This window comes from Peromyscus eremicus, chromosome 2 (genome assembly GCF_949786415.1).
Source record: "Peromyscus eremicus chromosome 2, PerEre_H2_v1, whole genome shotgun sequence".
In the NCBI taxonomy this organism is placed as follows: Eukaryota; Metazoa; Chordata; class Mammalia; order Rodentia; family Cricetidae; genus Peromyscus; species Peromyscus eremicus.
This window is the reverse complement of record NC_081417.1, coordinates 79,287,979-79,307,429: the sequence shown is the minus strand read 5'-3', so window position 1 is coordinate 79,307,429 and position 19,451 is coordinate 79,287,979. Positions and strand designations below refer to the sequence as shown.

Genomic DNA, 19,451 nt, shown 5'->3' with positions numbered 1-19,451 from the left:
GGCAGAATAATAGAAGTAGGTTTGGGGAGGACCATAGTAGAACAGTGATTTTTTTGGACAAGACAGGACCACCGCAGTGACGAAGTTCAAGACACTGTGATTGCCTGTCCAAGATAGAGTTAGTTAACCCTAGTTTTCAGGGGAAAGGGGCTCACAAGCTGGAGATATTGACAGCTGGAGAGAGAACCAGTTTTCTTTAAGAATGTGGCCCCTGGTAGGTTGACCACGTTCCGGCGGCTGGCCCCACATGAATGAGTATATGAGTGGCACAAACTGGACCTGGTGAGTTATAAAAAGGCAGGAGCGGGCTGGTGAGATGGCTCAGAAGTTTGGAGCAAATACTGCTCTTGCTGAGGAGCCACATTTGGTTTCCTGCACCAACAGTCAGATTTCTCACGACTGCCTGTAACTCCAGTTCTAGAAGATCCAACACTTCTGGGCTCCTCAGGCACCTGTTCTCAAGTGCATATGCCCCTACACAGGCACACATATGTACATAATTAAAAATGTAAAAGTCTTAAAAAAAAAAGAGGACACAAAGTTGGGGGAGATGAGGGTTGGGTGTAACTGGGAGAAATCAGAAGTAAATATGATCAAAATACATTGCAGTATGTTTGAAATTCTCAAAGAATCAGTAAAAAAAAAACTGCATCACATACGTAAAGGCTGGCGGTGGACAATTAGCTGTTATTATAGCCCTTCGAGTGTTAACAATATCTTAGTTACTCTTGGTATCTTCAGCCTTGCAGGGGTGGGGGGGCTACCAGTTTTACGGGAGCAGCTCTTAATACAGAGTTGAGCAGGAATCTGACCTAAAGTTTTAAGCGGTCAATGGACAGAGGCGATATGAACACATTGTTTTTTTTCTTTTTCTTCTTCTTTTCCAGTGTTCTTTCTTCTTCTTCTTTTTTCTTTATTTATAACTTTTTTTTTCATTTTACATACCAGCCCCAATTCTCCCTCCCTCTCCTTCTCCCACCCCCCACCTTACCCCCCATCCACTCCTCAGAGCGGGTAAGGCTTCCCTTGGATAGTCAACAAAGTCTGGTATACCAAGTTGAGGCAGGGCCTAGCGCCTCTCCACTGCATCAAGGCTGGGCAAGGTATCCTACCAAGGGAATGGGCTTCAAAAGGCCAGTTCATACCCCTGGGGTAAGTCCTGGTCCCACTGCCAGGGGGCCCACAAACAGATCAAGCCACACAGCTGCCACCCACATTCAGAGGGCCTAATTCGGTCCCATGCAGGTTCCCCAGCTGTTAGTCCAGAGTCCGTGAGGTCCCACTAGCTCAGGTCAGCTGTCTCTGTGGTTTTCTCCATCATGATCTTGACCCCCCCTTGCTCATATGACCCCTCCTCCCTCTCTTCAGCTGCTCTCCAGGAGTTCAGCCCAGTGCTCAGCTGTGGATCTCTGCACAGATGCCAAGTTTCCATCCTGGTTCTTAGTGGTCCATAGGGTATCTGCAGGCCCATGTGGAGAGACAGCACTCCAGCAAAAGAGCAGCTAAATCTCTGTTACCCTTGGATGCTCACTGCCAAGATCTGCCTGTCTTCCTGGGTGAGTTTGCGTACCTTTCTTTGTTGTGTTATATATATTTACATTTTAATACTTTTATTGTGTGCATGCCACAGTGTGGATGGAGAGGTCACAGGACAAGTTAGGAGAGTTGGTTCTCTCCTTCTATCATGTGAGGCCAGGAGCAGACCTCAGGTTGTCAGGAGTGGCGAGCATCCTTATCAGCTGATGTATCTCACAGGCCCTATTCTTTTATATATTTATGATTCACAGGATAGCTTGTTTCCTTATTTTCAGTGTTTTGGGGTGGAAAGGTTTACCTCGGCCCCCAAAGCACTAATAAAAAGAAGAACACCCCTGGCTTGCATATCAGCTGTGAGGGGTTTTCTTTTCTTTCTTTTTTATTTGTTGGTTTTGTTTTGTTTTGGCTTGCTTTGGTTTGGTTTTGGATTTTGGTTTTGGATTTTCAAGAAAAGATTTCTCTGCATAACAGCCCTGGCTATCCTGGAACTCACTCTGTAGCCCAGGCTGGCCTTGAACTCACAGAGATCTGCCTGCCTCTGCCTCCCCAGTGCTGGGATTAAAGGTGTGCACCACCTGGTGAGGGGTTTTCTATTACTCTGGGTCCAGGTCAAATGTTTTAGCTCCTGTGTCCAGTAGCCTGTGAAAGCCAGATCCTGTCCTGTGTGTCAAGCTACCTGTGGGAGGCACGTGCTTCCAGGCTTCTCTGCCTCCCCCAGGCTTCTCTGCCTCCCCTTCTCTGAGCCCCTTGCTCAACTTTGTACCAATTCATATGGGAATCACAGATTCTCCACCAGATAACAGAGCAAAGACTCTTTTTTTTTAATTAAGAAATTTTTTTATTCATTCCACATACCAACCACAGATCCCCCCATCCCTCCTCCCGCTTCTCCCCCCACAGCCTTTCCCCCTAGCCCAGCTCCCGTCTCCTCCTCTGAAAAGGTGTGGCCTCCCATGGAGAGTCAGCAAGCCCAAGAACAAAGAGTCCTACATTAGTCATTCATGAGAAGGGGAAGGTGTCAACATGACCCCAGATGAAACAGTGGATTGTTTGAAATCTCCACCAGCAACCTTTATTAGTTTATTTTGACCCCCTGAGTTTAACTATGGCCAGGCATGAGCAGGTGTGGGTCCCATTTACTGAAACACGGGCAACTTGAAAACACTAAAACACAGCATATACATATATGGAATTGTCAAAGAATAAAAAAGAGGGGACAGACACTGAGGGACACTTTTAAAAGGAGAACACGTTAATTCTTTTAATTCTTATATGCATTGCTTAAAGGGTTAGAAGAAATTTTATTTTATATTTTCCCTATAAACTAGATACCTTTTGAAGATCTCTCTCTCTCTCTCTCTCTCTCTCTCTCTCTCTCTCTCTCTCTCTCTGTGTGTGTGTGTGTGTGTGTGTATGTGTGTGTGTGTGTGTGTGTGTGTGTGTGTGTGTGTGTGTGTGTGCTCATGCCACAGCAAGTTTGTGGAAGTCAGTGGACAACGTGAGGGAGAAGTTCCTCTCTTCTCTTTTCCTTTGTAAAATAAATCTGGGGCCATTTGTTAAGGTAACAAAAGTGTTTCTCATTTGATTATAAAGTGCCTGCGGTGTAAGTTCAGTCAGGGGGCTTTCGACCACACTTCTCGTTCATTTCTGCAACCCAGCACAGAGCAACGATGATGCCCATGTTGGCAATGGTGTTTCCGCATCTCTCCATCCCCTTGTTAGTTGAGAGGGCCTCTTCAAATGGATTGCAGCATTCTCCCCACAGCCATAGGCTTTCAAAGACTGCCTGATGCTAAATACTGGCTTCCTGTGTGAGCTTGTGCAAATCATTCAACATCTCTGATTTCAGCCCATAGACTTCCTGGGACAATGAACTGAATTCAATAGTATACTGTGCTTAGTACATGGTAAGAGGTCAGTAAATGTTAAAGGCCACCTTTTGTGGGCTAGGATAGGGCTGGCGGTATAGTTCAGTTGGGAGAGTGCTTGCCCCATGTGCACAAAGCTCTGGGCTCCATCCGCAGCACCTCATAAGCCCAGCATGTTCCCTAGAGTTCCATCAAGAGGTAGAACTTTGAGGTGAGTCTGAGGCTAGCCTAGGCTACATGAGGTCGTGGACTAGTATACCTTTACTCATATAGAGATAAGAAGTTTGACTCTATTTCATAAAGGCAGTTATGAGCTACAGATTAGATTCCTGAGTAATCCTCACAGCTGATATGCAAGGCAGTGGTATTCACTTTATTTGCTAGTGCTTTAGGAGTGGAGGGAAACCTTCCCAGAAAATCTGGACCACAGGAAATGAAGGTAGCCTGTGGAAGATATGAAATCTTGATGTGGCAGAGTCGAGGCTCAGCTTGCTGGTAACCTGGGTCACATAAGATGGTCAGGTACAACCTCGGTTGGACCCAGCATTCAGAGATGAAGAGGGGAGTAGGAGCACAGTGAGAATATAATCCAACCCACAGTAGTCTAAGGTGAGACTGGCATCACAGGACTAGATCATTTCTAGACCAGAAGAGTCAGTCCATAAGCCTGGAGGACCCCAAGGCTGGCTAGCACCCAGCTTCTCCAAGGTCTGATGTGAATCTCTCAGAGGCGCTTTACATTTCACAAGAGGATGGAAGGAGCTGAGAACCCATGAAGCCTGCCAGAGATTGGGCAAGGTTGCCTCCTGCTGTCTGCTGCACCAAGAATAGACTCCTTTGATTAAAGAGCCCGAGCGGTCCTTCTGGTTACGCCATCACTGATTGCAGAACTTTCTCGCAACTCAACCATCCTTGGAGTTTCTGCCGCGCACGGGAGCAGGTTGCGTGCTGAAGCCTTGGAAAAATATGTTAGGAATGGAGTGGGAGAGTCGGGTATGGGTTGGTGAAAACAGGCCGGGAGTGGGGTGGGGGAGAGAAACTGGTGAGCCAGATCCACAGGTACATCTCACAAGGGGAGACTGGGTATATCTTTCTCTTTACAGAAGTCAGAGTTGTCTGGGTCTGGACACAAAGAAGGGTCTGAGTGGTGACAAGGAGTAGAGAGGACACCTCACTTAAAAACTACCAAAGGGGCACAGAATTACCCAAGCACTGCCTGGAATCTAATCCCTACCCACTGTAGAAGCCCATTATCTGTCCAGTTCTAGACCCTCCCAGGAGGTTTGTGTGTCCTCTTTGTAACTTTAAATTCATGCCATTTGTGAGACTATTGCTGTATAAGGGTCGAAGGTGGAGAGACAAGGACAGAGGCTGGGTGATATTTTAACTGTCCATGTAGAACAGAAAGGCCATCTTACTCCTTGGTGTATTTTGATTCTTGTATCACTCTGAGCTTCATTCCAGAAGCATGTACTTGAAGAAGAAGAAAGCCAGGGGCCCGGGGAACAGAAACCTTAGCCCAGGCTAGAGAGGATTGAGACCATGAGGCAGGAAGAGCAACCACTAGAAAGCAATAAGGGTCTCTGCTCCTGTCTTTACTCAGAAGAACCTCCTGTCTCCAGTGAGCTCCACCACACTCTACCAGAGTCCAGTTTTATGCTCTGAAGGGACATCTGGGACTGGGAGCTGAGGCTGGAGCCCAACAGGTAAGGCCCATCCATATAGGTGCATGAAGTAGGCACTTCTCTGAGAGGCCTTTGGCCCGAAGGAGCTGCCATTGAGTTAACTTCTTTGAAAGTCTGTGCTAGTAGCTTCTTATACCATGGGTCCTTGTTATTTTATTTTTATTTTTAATTGCTCAGTTTCGTGTGTGTGTGTGTGTGTGTGTGTGTGTGTGTGTGTGTGTGTGTGTTCCTGGACTACAGTATGTGTAGGTCAGAGACAGAGTTCTGAGTGGTTCTCTCCGTCTATGGTGTGGGTCCCAGGGATTGAACGATGGCCATAAGGCTTGGCAGCAGGGCCTTCCCCTGCTGAACCACCTTTTATGTTTGTTTTTCTTTTGCTTTTTGTTTTTAGTTTTTAATTAATTTATTTATTTATTTTGAGACAGTGTCTCTTGTAGCCAACTCTCTATGTAGTTGAGGATGATCTTGAATTTCTGATCCCTCTGCCTCCACTTTTTGAGCGCTGGAATTACAGGCATGTGCCATCATTCCTGCTTTACATGGTGCTGGAGTTAAGACCTAGAGCTTTGCGCACACCAAGGTTCCTCCTACTTTTGACAAAGAAAACTTGATACCTCAAAGTTACATCAAGCAGAAGCCTAGGGTTCAGACCCCTGCCCAAACCTGCCTCCGAAGGAGGAAGAATTTGGAAACGCTCCCTGGGTGGGTTCCAGAGCTCGCTCAGCTGAGTTTCAGCTCCTTCAGTCCTCAACGGAGGCAGGTTGTATGGCCAGCTCTAGGATGTGTGGGGAGGGAACTGAGGCTTGTGTGTACTCTGGCTTCACTGGGCAGTTTCCAGCCTGCTCAGCCAGACCCGGGTGGAGGTGGGGGCGGAGCGCCGCTTTTTCTGACCTGGGGAGGAGGGGCCGCAGGTAAGTCCCTTGGCAGCGAGACTAGCTACTGTCACACGCGCCGCCCCAGCGCTTCTCCCAAGGCGCACCTGAAAAGCGCTCTGGCACTGAGCCCGGATCCTCCAAGCCTCCGTAAGATTTGGGAACATCTCCTTGCAGACAGCAAGCCCTGTTTCCTGTCGCATAGGTTACATGGGTCCCAGAGTCACCTGTCCGTGGGGAAGCCGTCTCTCCGGCTTCCAGGTGAGGGCTTGGATCGAGCCTGTGGTGGCCTCAACCCAGGTGGCCGGCTCCCTCTACGATGCAGGACTACTCCTGGTAGTGAAGGAATCCTTCGCATCCGAGGCTGGCGGCTCCTCCAATCACAGCGCCAGCCAGTTGCTCGGGAGGCAACAGGAGAACCAACAGCAGAAGGCCATCTCCAATTTCTACATCATCTACAACCTCGTGGTGGGTCTGGCACCCCTACTGTCCGCCTATGGACTGGGCTGGCTCAGTGACCGCTACCACCGCAAGATCTCTATCTGCACATCAATGCTGGGCTTCCTGCTGTGCCGCATCGGACTCCTGCTCAAGGTGATGCTGGACTGGCCAGTGGAGGTGATGTATGGAGCAGTGGCGCTCAGTGGGCTGTGCGGGGGCTTCTCCGCTTATTGGTCCGGGGTCATGGCGCTGGGATCCCTGGGCTGCTCCGAAGGCCGTCGCTCCTTGCGTCTCATCATCATCGATTTGGTGCTGGGCTTGGCTGGGTTCTGTGGGAGTATGGTCTCAGGGCATCTCTTCAAGCAAATAGTTGGGCACTCTGCTCAAGGCCTCGTGTTAACCGCCTGCAGCGTGGGCTGTGCGGCGTTTGCCCTTTTCTACAGCCTCTTTATACTGAAGGTCCCTGAGTCTGTGTCCAAGCCCAACAAGGTGTACCCCACCGTAGATACTGTGTCCGGCATGGTGGGCACCTATCGAACCCTGGATCCAGATGAACTGGACAAGCAGAATGGATCGGAGAACCCTCTGGCTCCCGGCAAAAAGAAGTCCTCTCGAACCATCATCGCTTTGCTCTTTGTGGGTGCCATCGTCTATGACCTGGCCGTTGTGGGCACAATGGATGTCATGGCCCTTTTTGTGCTCAAGGAGCCTCTCAGTTGGAACCAAGTGCAGCTGGGCTACGGCATGGCTTCTGGATACATCATCTTCATCACCAGCTTCTTGGGTGTTCTCGTCTTCTCCCGATACTTCCGGGACACCACGATGATCATAATTGGGATGGTCTCCTTTGGGTCTGGTGCCCTTCTCTTGGCCTTTGTGAAGAAGACATACATGTTCTACATCGGTGAGTCTGGGGCTTAGGGAGGGAGGGCACTGCTGACAATCTGGGTCAGAGCTTAGGGGTGTGGTCTTGGAGTCCCAGTTTAGTACCAGGGACTGAACTTGGGAGTCCAGGAGGTACAAGGGAGACGGCAATGGGTTTGTCTGTTTTGCGCTGGGTATTACCTGTATTGCTGACTGAATCTTGCCACGGTAGGACCCATGGCTCTGGGTCAAGGAGGTGTGGTCAGTGGATCTTAAAATCAGCCTTAAGTGGAGATGGGTTCATTTAACTTCAATAATTTTAAAATTGTATTTATTTCATCAGAGTCGGGAGATGGACACGTTGTAATGCACCTGTGATACTCAGAGGGCAGCTTGCCAGAGTTTATTTCTCCTTCCATCGTGTGGGTTCAGGGCCTGAGCTCAGATTGTCTGACAGCAAACCCCTTTACCGGCCAAGCTGCTTCCCCAGTCCTCTTCTCTCTAGCTTTTTGTTTGTTTGTTTGTTTTTTGGTTTTTCGAGACAGGGTTTCTCTGTGTAGTTTTGGTGCCTGTCCTGGATCTCATTCTGTAGCCCAGGCTGGCCTCGAACTCACAGAGATCCGCCTGGCTCTGCCTCCCGAGTGCTGGGACTAAAGGCATGCGCCACTGCTGCTTATTAACAATGCACACAATTCCTGAATAATTGGCTCCAATACAGCTCCATTGGCTCTACAACCGATGGAGTACATTCCCATAAGACCACGGACTGAGGTTTCCACTGGGGGACAGAAGCCAGACAACCTCAGGCAGAAAGCTCTAGAACTCCTGCTGCAACAGAACTTTCTACAGCTGTGGAGTGGGCCTCCCTCTGTCAACATGCTGTCCACTAGCCTTGTACGGCTCCCAAGCATTTGCTATGTGGCTGTGTAAAGGAAGAAGAGGGTTGAAGGCTTATTTCATGTTTGCTTACACAGGCTGCATGTGCCTAATAGCTAACAACTTGGAAAGAAAAATTCTAGATGGTTATCAGGGAACTGCCCCAGGCCACACACCTCAGAGAGACAGCTAGCAAAATGGCAAGGTCCCAGTTAAAGTCTTCTACAGAGGACAGAGTGCCCCTCTCTCCAGCCCTTCCTATGGCATCTCTCCATATTCCCCCCTCCCCAGTCTCTCCCTAACCTTCCTCTTTCCCTCCCGCCCCCACCTGCAGTTGACTAGTTAAGAAGGCGGTAGGTGTGGCGGCTGAACTAGGGGGCCTTTTCTGAAAGGGCCAGAGATTCAGAGTCTGGGCTACTCGAGGTGCTCCCAGCAGAGAGAAGTCTAATGCTTCCAGACCAAGGCCACCGGGACTGTGTTGGGAGGGACTGGGAGGGAAGCTTTTGCTTTGTTCTGATCTCCTGGGTTAAGGCTGGACTCCAGTGAGAAGTGTTCTTACAATCTGTTACAGCTCGAGCCACCATGCTGTTCGCACTTATCCCCATCACAACCATCCGATCAGCCATGTCCAAACTCATAAAGGACTCTGCCTACGGTGAGTGAGCGAAAGGACTCTCTCCAGGATGTCCTGCCCAGGCTGGCACAGACTTACTCAGCTTGTGGCACAGACTTTCAGAAATATTCAGAAGATCCAGAAGCAGGGCTGGGGAGATGGCTCAGTTGATAAAGTGCTTGCCTGAGGTCCTGAGGTTGGATCTCCAGCACTCGTATAAAATGCTGGTGTGGAAGTACATACCCAAAGTCCCAGTGCTGGGGAGGCCGAGAGGAGGATTCCTGGAGCTTTCTGTCTATCTCTGGCCTTCATACATGCACATATGTGCACGAACACACACATACAAGTTCTAGAAGCATCCTCAAACTTATAGGAACATACTGATTTCTATCTAGGGCAAAAAGAATGGAGAGGGGAGGGTGGAAAAGCCTCACAAAGCTAGTCACTGCAAACCAGAGTCAAAGAAAGGTATTTCAGGAAGATCCAGCTAGATGGAGGCAGGATTCCCATCAAATTGAGCCATGGGGCTGGAAAGGAGTCCTTAGGATCGCGAGGGGTCTCTGGAGCTCCCCAGGGACCAGGTAGAGGAAAAGGGATAACAGCACATCTCTTGATAACCTTTGTCTCCTCCACAGGAAAGGTGTTCGTCATCCTGCAGCTGTGCCTAGCTCTGACAGGTGTGGTGACATCCATCATATACAACAAGCTCTATCAGCTCACCCTGGACAAGTTCGCTGGCACCTGCTTTATCCTGTCCTCCTTTCTCTCCTTCTTGGCAATTGTCCCAATTGGGTAAGACAGAAACTGTCTGCTATGTGGGTTGGGGCCCTGGTGTTTACGTCAATCAGACTTTTATTATTATTATTATTATTATTATTATTATTATTATTATTATTATTACAAGTGCCCTCAAAGAAGAACAGACGGCTCCCCAAACCTGGCTTCTTCCTGGCAGTTTCACAGAACGATTGATTATTAGGGGCTTCATATACTTCCTTACAGTTGGAGGCCCTGTTAGAAACTCGCTGGAGCCATTCTGACCAGATCTTTGGTTTGGATCCCTTTAGGACCCCTCGTCACTTCCAAGGACTGTTTCTTCCCTGTATCCCGAAGGGACACAGTGACCACCCCTTGGTGTGAGCTTCCCAACAAGGCCTTAGGCAACAATCCCTTGCCCTCTTCCTCTAAGGGACCATCTCCTTTGTGACACAAGAGCACTCAGCTCCAGCAAGCAGAGGCAGAAGGCCCCAGCAGTGAAGAGCAGGCCAGCTGCTCCACAGCCAGGCACTAGCCGAGGGCTCAGGGAATGGAAAGAAAGCAAGGGTTAGTTCTGGCTTCACTAGGAATGAGTGTGCATCACAAAGGGGTGTGTGTGTGTGTGTGTGTGTGTGTGTGTGTGTGTGTGTGTGTGTGTTTTAAAGCTGGTAAGGAGTCATTTTATTTTTAAAGAATTGTATTAATTTTTATTTTGTGTCTCTGAGTGTTTTGCTCGTATGTACATCTGTGCACCAGGCGTGCAGTGCCTGCCCACTGAGGCCAGAAGAGGGAGATGGAATCCTCCAGAACTGAAGTTACAGATGGTTGTGAGCCACCAGCTGGGTGCTGGGAACCCAACTCAGATCTTTTGAAAGAGCACCAAGTGCTCTTTCTTGCCCCCTTTTTCTTTAATTTTGTCTCATACAATACATCCCAACCACAGCCCCCTCTCCCTCCACTCCTCCCAGCCCCTTCCAAGCTCCCTTTGCCCCCAGATCCACTGCTTCTCCATTTCCCTTCAGAAAAGAGCAGTCTTCCCAGCGATAAATCACGGAACACAGGCAGCCAGTGCTCTTAAGCACTATGCCATCCCCTCAGGCCCAAGAAGCCACTTTCTTGTTTGCTGTTAATTTGAAAGATGGGCTACAGGTAGCAGTGGAGTCCATCTTTTATCCCAGCACTCTGGAAGCAAAGGCAGTGGATCTCTGAGAGATGGTCTTGCTATAAAGCTCAGGCTGACTTCAAACTTACACCTTCCTGTCTCAGTTTCCTGTGCACTGGGATTGCAAGTGTATGCCCTACATCTGACAGAAGCCACATTTTAAACCACAAAAGGCAGGCTGGGAATGTAGTTTAATCAGTACAGTGCTTGCCTAGCATGAAAAAGCATCAGCTTCCATCCCTCCCAGTGTGATGGTGCACACCTGTGATCCCAGCTCTCAGAGGGTGAGGCAGGAGGATCAGAAGTTCCAGGCCAGCCCCAGCCTGGGCTTCCTGAGACCAGCCTCAAAATAACACGAACGATTGGGGCCAGGAAGATGGCTTGGGTAAAATGGTTGCCGTGTAAGATACGAGTTCAGATCTCCAGCACCCAGGAAAAAGCAACTTCAACCCCAGTGCTGGGGGTGCAGACAAGAAGGTCCTTAGAGGCCACTGGTAACTGAAGTTGAGACCGCTAACTCTCCTTGGGATCAGTGAAGGTTAACTAGGCCATTGATATTCACGGAACTCATCACTAGGCAGGAGTGAGAGGCTGGGAAGACGGGCAGCTGCCTAGTTCACAGTGTTACTGGAGACAGGGAGAAGTTCATTATCCCGGGACTGGGAAGAAATCAGGAGAGTTCTCTAGAGCCAACCTTCTGGAACTTAGTAACATCTGACGCCCTATAGAGACAAATTTTCTCCCCATTGGTGACAAAGATTGGCGGGAGATGATTCAGGCATAGGTGAAGATGAAGACCTACCTATGCTGCCCCCCACCCCGCCCTGGCTGCGCACCTCATTCCAGCTCTTCTTCTCTAATTCTCTTTTGCAAATCCTTACAGCCTTGTGGCCTACAAACAAGTCCCGAGGTCACAACAAGGAGAGAGTGCCGAGAAATGAAGGAGCTGACAACACCAGCGATAACCAGGTTCTGCCCATGAAACCCAAGTTCCAGCCTCCCGAAGACCCGCTGTGGCCCTCGGGTCCCCGGTGGGAGGGAAAACCACTTTCTGGGTATTGGAGGAAATTTCCTAGTTCTCAGATGTCTCTGCAGGGTAGAGGTTAGGGTCTGTGGGTACCAGCTGCTTGCACAGGCATCCTAGGTCCTGGAGGGGTTCAGGCTCCTTCCAGCCAGCCCCTGTCCTCCATCACTGTCTTAAAGGCTCCAAGAGACGGGTAACAAGTCAAGTGCTAGACGTTCTATGGAAGACTTGAGCCTGCATTTCACCAGCCCAAGGGGAATGAGCATGAAATGGGCGTTTTGTAAAACTGACAACAGTTTTGTATGTACGACAATAGTTTTTAAGTTAAAGTAAAATCTTGAAAAAATGAGTTTTCTTGGTTGAGTCTTCCTCTGCTGGAAACAGGGCAACACACTGTGGGGAAGTGTTAACACTGTTGCTTTTAGGAAGCAAATGTCAGGACTGGGGCCGCCCGCTGCTCCTCCTCCTCCTCCTCCGTGGGTGGAATGCTTCCCTGGCATGCACGAAGTCCTGGCTTCAGTCTTCAGCACCTCATAAGGCAGGCACGGCTGTGGGCACCTGAATTCCCAGCACTTGGGAGATAGAGGCAGAAGGATCAGAAGTTCAAGGCTATCCTCAGCTGTATTGCCAGTCTGAAGCCAGCCGGGAGTACATGAGATCCTGCCTCAAAACAAAACAAAACAAAACAAACCCAGCAACAAAAGCCAAATCCAGCAAGTACCAGTGAAATATGTGATGGAACACTTTCAATCTCTTTCTGGAGTGAATGGTGTAACAACACAGGGGATGCTGAGCAGCAGCTTACTCTGAGTTACTTGTTCTGATTGCCCGTTTTGCTTACAAAGCAGAATTATCTCCTAATAAAAATCAATATTCACCGTGTGAGTACAAATTGTTCTTTCCCTGGTGGGGTCCCCCTGTAACTACAGATATGGCATTCTCAAACTGGAGTGAAATACAGAGAATGTATTTAAATGTCAGGGCATCTGGACAGTTTGTATCTGACTCCCTCCCAACCTCCCTGCACCCACCCCATCCTCTTCCTTTTGTCCTCCTTGCATCTTTAACTCTTGAGGTGCCAAAGGCCCTTGGTTCTCCAATAATCTGTCCCCCCCCACCCCACAGACCCCAGAATTTTTCCAACACCTGAGTCAAAACTTCCAGCTCCCCAAGATAACTTACCCCCCTTATTTCCCCCTCACTCACCACGTAAGATTACCATATCCTTTCTCTCTTCCCTGCCTGACATAATAGCATCACCTCCACCTCCCAGGCGGTAAGCTACAAATGACCTCTGACCTAGTCTTCCTTTCTCACAGTTGTCTCTTAAATCCGGCTGCCCCATTACAACCTCCTACCTTATCACTTCTTGCCATGGCTTTAAAAAAGATCTTTATAACCTCTGTGGTGTGTGTGTGTGTGTGTCTCATTTACCATGTGGGGCCCGGGGACTGCCAATCACCTCCAACTGCTGAACCATCTCACCAGCCCTTGCCATGGCTTTTGCGATTTATTTCTATCCATTTCCCAGGTCTCCAGCCTGACCCCAATCCTCCAGCATCTGACCTCTGTACCTTTTTAAAAGGGAAGTGGGAAGGTATATAAACAGTCCTTTAAAAATCAGCTGATAAGCATATAGGAAAGGCTTACTCATTAGTATTTAACTTGGACATATCTCAACAGGTAGTAGGAAGAGCCCTTCCATAAGGGCTGTCATATAGCGGGTGCCCACCAGAAAGGTGCTTTGTGTACATAATTACTAGCTTGTCAAGAACCCTTTAGGGAAAGCCTGTCTGTACTTTAAAGTATTGAAGGTTCAGAGATGTAACTATTCTAGAACCACAGTTATCAAATCAGACAATGGAATTGAAATCTCAGATCTCTTTATTCCATCTTGCTGCCCCATTTTATATCACTGTAGTATTGAATTAATGATGTTGAATTAACTGGATTAATTAATCATAACTAAGCTAAGTTCAGCATCACTACGATGTCCATTCCAGCCTTGGCTGACCTGGAACCCAGTATGCAGACCAGACAGGTCTCGAACTCACAGAGATCTGCCTGCTTCTGCCTCCCATGTTCTGGGGTTAAAGGTGGGTACCACATCCAGCTTCATTTTAAACTACATGTATATCAGTGTGTCTGTTGAGTGGGAATGTGCATGTAAGTGAGGATTAGAAGGCAAAGGAGGTCCTTGGGTCCCCTAGAGCTGGAGTTACAGGTAGCTGGGAGCTACCTGGCACAGGTACTGGGAACTGCATTCAGGTTCTGTCCTCTGCAAAAGCATTCTCATAAACTGCAGGCATTCCCTTTTCTTGGAAATGCCTCAAAAACATGGCAGGAAAAAACAAAACAAACAAACAAAAACAGGAAATGGCTCCCCCGACCTGGAATAGAATGAGCTTGTTCTGTGCAGGAAGAATCTCTGTGTAGCACCCGCCTGGCAGTCTCAATGATACTACAGCAATGTGTCTCCCTAAATTGGTGCCAACTTAGAAGATGCAGGAGAGGGCAAACTCTGGCAGGGCCTCTAATCAACACAGAGTTTATGTGTGTACTTCTGTATGCCTTTCCCTATTACCCTGCGTGCTGATTCTCACACGCAAATTGTCATCTATTCAGAGAAACTTCTAAAAAAACAGAAAGACAGGCGCCCCGTTTCCCCTGTCCTAACAGGTACAAATGAGCACATGACCCAGGGTAAATAAAGCATCTTTTATAGTTTTATTGGTCCATTACTTTAAGTTAATTGAGGTAAAGAATTTTTTTTAATTTACAAGCTAATAGTTTATCAAGCAATACAAATTCTTTGTTTACCTCAAAATGTAATACTAATTTCATAGTAAACAAGAAACAGAATTTCTTACACACAGATATACGAAAAACGAAAGTGGACAAGAACCTCGTGCCAGCATCAAAACTACAACAAAACAACTTTTTTCTCTTTTTTTATAATCTCTGGTTCCATAACAAAGAAAAAGGTGACATTCTTTTTTGGTAGTTTCATGAGACAAAGACTTGGATCTGTAAATAAATCACTTTCTTATCAACACGCATTCTCTCAAGCACTTATGTTCACAGCTTTTGTTTTGGCTTAATGGCAGCATGGAGAGAGGGCACACAGCGAGACTCCATACCTCAGAAGCCTGCTTCTTTCTCTGTAAGTTTTAAACACAAAGAACAATTTCTAAAAATAAAAAAACAGTCCAAAAATGTGTTTTAATCCCCCCCTTGAACAGTTAAAATGTGATTTAGAAAGTTTGCTGGCAGTTTGTTTTGTGGGAGTCTGTCAGATGGAGGCTGTCTCTCCATGCATTCCTGGTCAGGCATGAAGGGAACAGGCACACACACACAGTGAGCGGGGACTCTGAGGAGAGGCCCAACCCTCGGCAGGCACCGTCTAGGTGGACAGTGCTGACTGGATGCTGGTTTGTGCTGGTTTGTTCCTGGATGAAGGCCCAGCTGACACAGCCATCGCTTTGTTACACCAAGCCACACGTTGCTTTGCAGTCTAGGAAAAAATAATCCCTCCTCCTCCTCCTCCTCCTCCTCCTCCTCCTGCTCCTCCTCCCCTCCAGCATTGTTCCTGGCAGAGCATCAGTCTAAGGCTGTGAACCAGCCTGTCCCACAGCAGCGTGCCCAGGGGTTAGCTGCTCTGACCTGGGCTGTGGAGAGCCCAGAATCACCCGATACCTGGGCGGTACTTCTGGGCGAGGTGCATAGCAACTCGTCACCACTGGCTTTAATACTAAGCGAGTCTACAGAACAGGTTTGTGTTATTTGGCATTTCGACCTTTGGAGGATTTCTATCCCACCGTGCTCTAGGGCCCGTTCTGCAGAGGCAGGGTAAACCTTCCATGCCGTCACAATCTAGAGGGTTCTCTGAAGCTGTGTGATTCGTCACTGCTGAGACTGTCTGTATCCCCCACACCCCCAAACTATGCCAAAGCACACCAAGTTCATCTGTCCCACTCGGAAACAGCAAACAGTGCTGTGGTCCCTGTCTCTTGACATTATTTCAAGTACCACTTGACAACAGCAATATTTAGTCTCACCTCCCAAAAGGCCACCTTCCTTCTGTGACCCTCGCTTCCGGCTTGTGACTTTCAGAGGACTGAACATGGCCTGTGTTAAGTTTCTAGACCAACTGCTTCCACGTGTAAAGCTTTCTCTGCACACTTTTTAAAACACCAGCTGAAGAGTAAGGCAATGAGTGGGTGCTGACAGTTTTTAAGAACTAGTTATGCTTTTAACAGTCTGGCTTTTCCTGATGTGTTGGTTTTCAAGTGCTGAGAACAGATAAGAAGAGACACACATCTTACTGGTCTCTTTAGACGTTTCCCCCACCCCACAGCACTTACTTATAAACTACAGTAGTTAAAAACTAGTGATGTGGTTTTGGTTTTGCCACGAATAAAGGGTTGGACAGTCAGCCACACCCAGGAATATTTCAAACAGATATGATCAAGAGAGAATGGTCAGTCCCCACCCCAGCCTTCTTAGACAAAGAGTCCCTGTCCTCCGACGTGTGCAACCACGGGGACACCTTCAAACCTACAGAGTGGGTTGGTAAAAGAAACAGAATCTCTCATTATTCACTAAGTTATAAACAGGGAGGAAGTGAGCAGCCCCAACACACCTACTGCACCTCTCTTTGGCCAAGAAGAGGTCATTTTCAACTATACTCCTAAGTGCCACCTTCTACCTGAGCAGAGACAACCACAGGTGATGAGAAGGCACATCCAATCTGTTGCCATCCTGAAGACTTTTGAGAGTGAGAAGGCAACCCCAAATCCCAACATAATCTTGTAAATGAAGATGACCAAAGTCCCCTAGCCGTATGCTTAACTTAACTGATTTTCAAACACCCTTTGTGAGAAGGTGGGGTTCCAGAAGTGAGAAGGGGGTGCCCAGCCCCAGCCCCAGGAGCTGATCCCCTGGAAGAATCACTCTTCAGGGTCACCAGTTCCACCTAGCCAGAGAGGAGCCCAGTTCCAGTCCACTCCAAGACCCAGACCAGTAGGGCCAATGCAGCATCTAAGGCAGTCCTTAGCCTTCTCACCCATCCCAACCAGCTCAGGATAGCGTAGTGTAGTGACATCTCCATGATTCAAATGTCCTCACTGAAACAGAGCCAGCTACCTAGGCCTTCAGTTCCACAGGACAGGACCGAGTCAGGGAGTCTGAGTGTTGTCCTCAAAGAGAAACATTGGCACCACGTTCCCATCTAAACCAGAACTTCATTGGGCCTCACCAGAGGCTGCGGTGTGCATGGACAGTTTCCTCCTGTTGGATAGGAAGAACACATTCTACTCCACATGCAGAGCACACTCCATGGGCTCACGTTTGGCAGAAAAGGAGACTTACATTCCACTTCTATCCCCAGGTATGGTGGGTTCTTCTTACTTGGGCTGCGGGGAAATGCCTGGTGAGTTCAGGAGTAGCTTGTTGCCTCCCTAAGCCTATTTTCCACTCACCAGCACTCATTACTGAGCCTTAGGAGAGGCTAAAACCCCAGCCCACACAGGCTCAGGAGTGAGTCCCTCCTTAGTCCAGAGCAAAGCCTCCTTGCTTTGAGCAGAGCAGCCCAGATTCTTCTTGCAAACGGGCAGCATTAGTACCAACCTTTCCTGCTACAAACTACAGCAGTCTCCTAAACGTTCACATCTCTCAAATCCTCTTTCGCCTTAGCAGATTTCTAACCCAGTGAACAAAGCCTCCGTTTCTCAGGGCCCGGACAGTTACTAGAGCCAACTTTCATTTCTCTGTCATGTGTTCAAGCCCTAAAAGCTACCTATAGCCCTCTGCCTGAGGTACGGTGCACTCTACCCTCAAGGCAAAGTCTCATGGAAAATAAACAAGAGGGATCCGTGACTTCAAGGCAGAGGCTTTGGAGGCCCCAGAAGGAACTAATGGAGCCTCTGAGGCATTTTGACACTATGATCTCTGAGCTAAATTTTGTGTGGGGAATCTCTTTTGTGCTTGGCCAAGAGGAAGGCAATGCTTGTGACTGCTGAGCTTCCGGGGACTGAGGGAGCCACAGGAGTAGGCAGGAGGCCTCCTTCACGGTCCGCTGCCCCTCTCCTTCAGGACCAGCCTCCTCAACTCACCAGATGCTACCTGAAGACAGAGACAAGAGTGCCTTCCAGTGCATGGGTGTTCCTGGCTTGGCCACTGACATCGTTCCTAGGGGACAGAAGTCTCCATTATTCCAGCTCTTTCTGGAACCTCAAAGCCGAGGAACATTGCTTGCTGGCCAAATAAACAGAAAAAGACAAAAATTTCAAGATGCCGTGAGAGGCAGCCTCTCGTGAGGGAATGACTGTGGACCCTGCGTCCCTCCCTACATTTCCCTGTGCAGCCCAGGGCTGCTTCCACAGGGCTTCCTTCTTGCTTAGCTAACCGGCACACAGGATTGACTTGGGGTTTCAGCAAGCAGCTGGTCATCAGATTCTAGCTTCTCCTTAATTCTTTCCAGCATCCTGACACTGGACACTTATGAAGCACAAGGTCCACAAAGCAAAGTTTCATGTTTCCCAAAGATGAACATCACTGCCGGGCCAGTCTTGTGTCTGCCGCCATACATCAACGGAGGCCTGTTGGTGACTGAATACATGCCCTGACTCTACCAGCATGCTTGGGTTGGCTCTGGGCATTCACACCCACGCCAACCCGATGGTTTAGAGGTAGAATGAGATGCCGAGCCACTGAAGTTTGGGGTGTACAGACTGTTCTTACCCTTCTGCTTCAGTGGGTCATTTCTATTTGTACCAAACAAAATTCACATCAAAGGATGGCACGGATGGGGTTTAGGCGAGTACCAAGAGTTTCAGGAATTATTATTTCCATCACACATTTGTCAAGTTCGAGGAAAAGACAAACTGTTTCATGCTGTCTAGCTGCTGTCCACGATGTCCCAGAGGCAGCTCACTGGAGGTCCCACTCTGTTAGCAGGAATGACAGGGCTTCAGCATGCTGTGTGTGGACTGGAATTTGCAAACTAACTTGTATGTGAAGCAGTAACTCGACTGCTCATTTTAAAAATAAACACAACCCCTTCCATTTACTGGCGGCTCAGATTTATGGGTTTTTAGCAAAGAGCCACAGAAGAAAGAACACACTATGCAGCTTCTTTCAGCAAGAAAAATGATCTGGAAGAAATCCTTCTAACTGTTGGTTTTATGGCAAATTGAAAAGTTTCAAATGAAGACTTTGAGCACAGCCAGCAGGCCCCAGATTTTGGCTGTAAATGGAGATTTCCACAGAACCAGAAACAACGAGCATGCTGTCACTCCTCACAGCTCCGGGGGCCCTACAGATACTTTCCTTCCTGATCACAGAATTTGGGGGATTAAAACACTCATATAGAACATTCACACTGAATTTACAAATTGTGACAGTCCTAACGATGTGACACACCAGCCCTCACTGCAAGGTTGCCCAGATACTCAGTGGGCAGGACAGGAAGTATGAAAGCAGACATTTTTGGTGAGGTAAAGGCAAATTGCACAAAGCAGATATTGGAGCTGGGGCTTGGCACACGGGGCGAGTCGCTGACCCTAAGACAGCAGTTGTTTCCTAACAGGTCTAATCCCAACCACAGTGACAGTTAACAAGCAAAACAAACGCACTGACACCTTCACGGAGAAAAATGCACTTTTTTTTTCCAATTCACACCCAAAAGCTTCTCATCTATAGCATTCTGGTGTCAGAAACAAGATCCGGGAGCATTCCCTTCAGCTTCCTGAGGC

General features: G+C 48.4%; 1 protein-coding gene across 2 annotated transcripts; it reads left to right on the top strand.

Annotated features, from left to right (window-relative positions):
• The first annotated feature begins 6,040 nt into the window (after positions 1-6,040).
• Positions 6,041-12,140, top strand: Slc46a2 (solute carrier family 46 member 2). 2 transcript variants are annotated; one of them, XM_059255805.1, is made up of 5 exons: positions 6,041-7,306; positions 8,714-8,797; positions 9,391-9,547; positions 11,557-11,642; positions 11,877-12,140. In XM_059255805.1, exons 1-4 carry the CDS (start codon positions 6,172-6,174, stop codon positions 11,612-11,614), a joined length of 1,434 nt encoding a protein of 477 aa, XP_059111788.1. In that variant the 5' UTR covers positions 6,041-6,171; the 3' UTR covers positions 11,615-11,642; positions 11,877-12,140. The 2 variants fall into 2 exon arrangements, with proteins under 2 accessions (XP_059111788.1, XP_059111787.1); XM_059255804.1 differs by having other exon boundaries at positions 11,557-12,140.
• Positions 12,141-19,451: the final 7,311 nt, after the last annotated feature.

Bases quoted from the DNA above. Each gene is read 5' to 3' on its own strand.
- Slc46a2 (XM_059255805.1), top strand. From the start codon at position 6,172: ATGGGTCCCAGAGTCACCTGTCCGTGGGGAAGCCGTCTCTCCGGCTTC. The intron at 8,798-9,390 runs GTGAGTGAGCGA...TCTCCTCCACAG, and splicing joins CATAAAGGACTCTGCCTACG to GAAAGGTGTTCGTCATCCTG. The intron at 9,548-11,556 runs GTAAGACAGAAA...AAATCCTTACAG, and splicing joins TTGGCAATTGTCCCAATTGG to CCTTGTGGCCTACAAACAAG.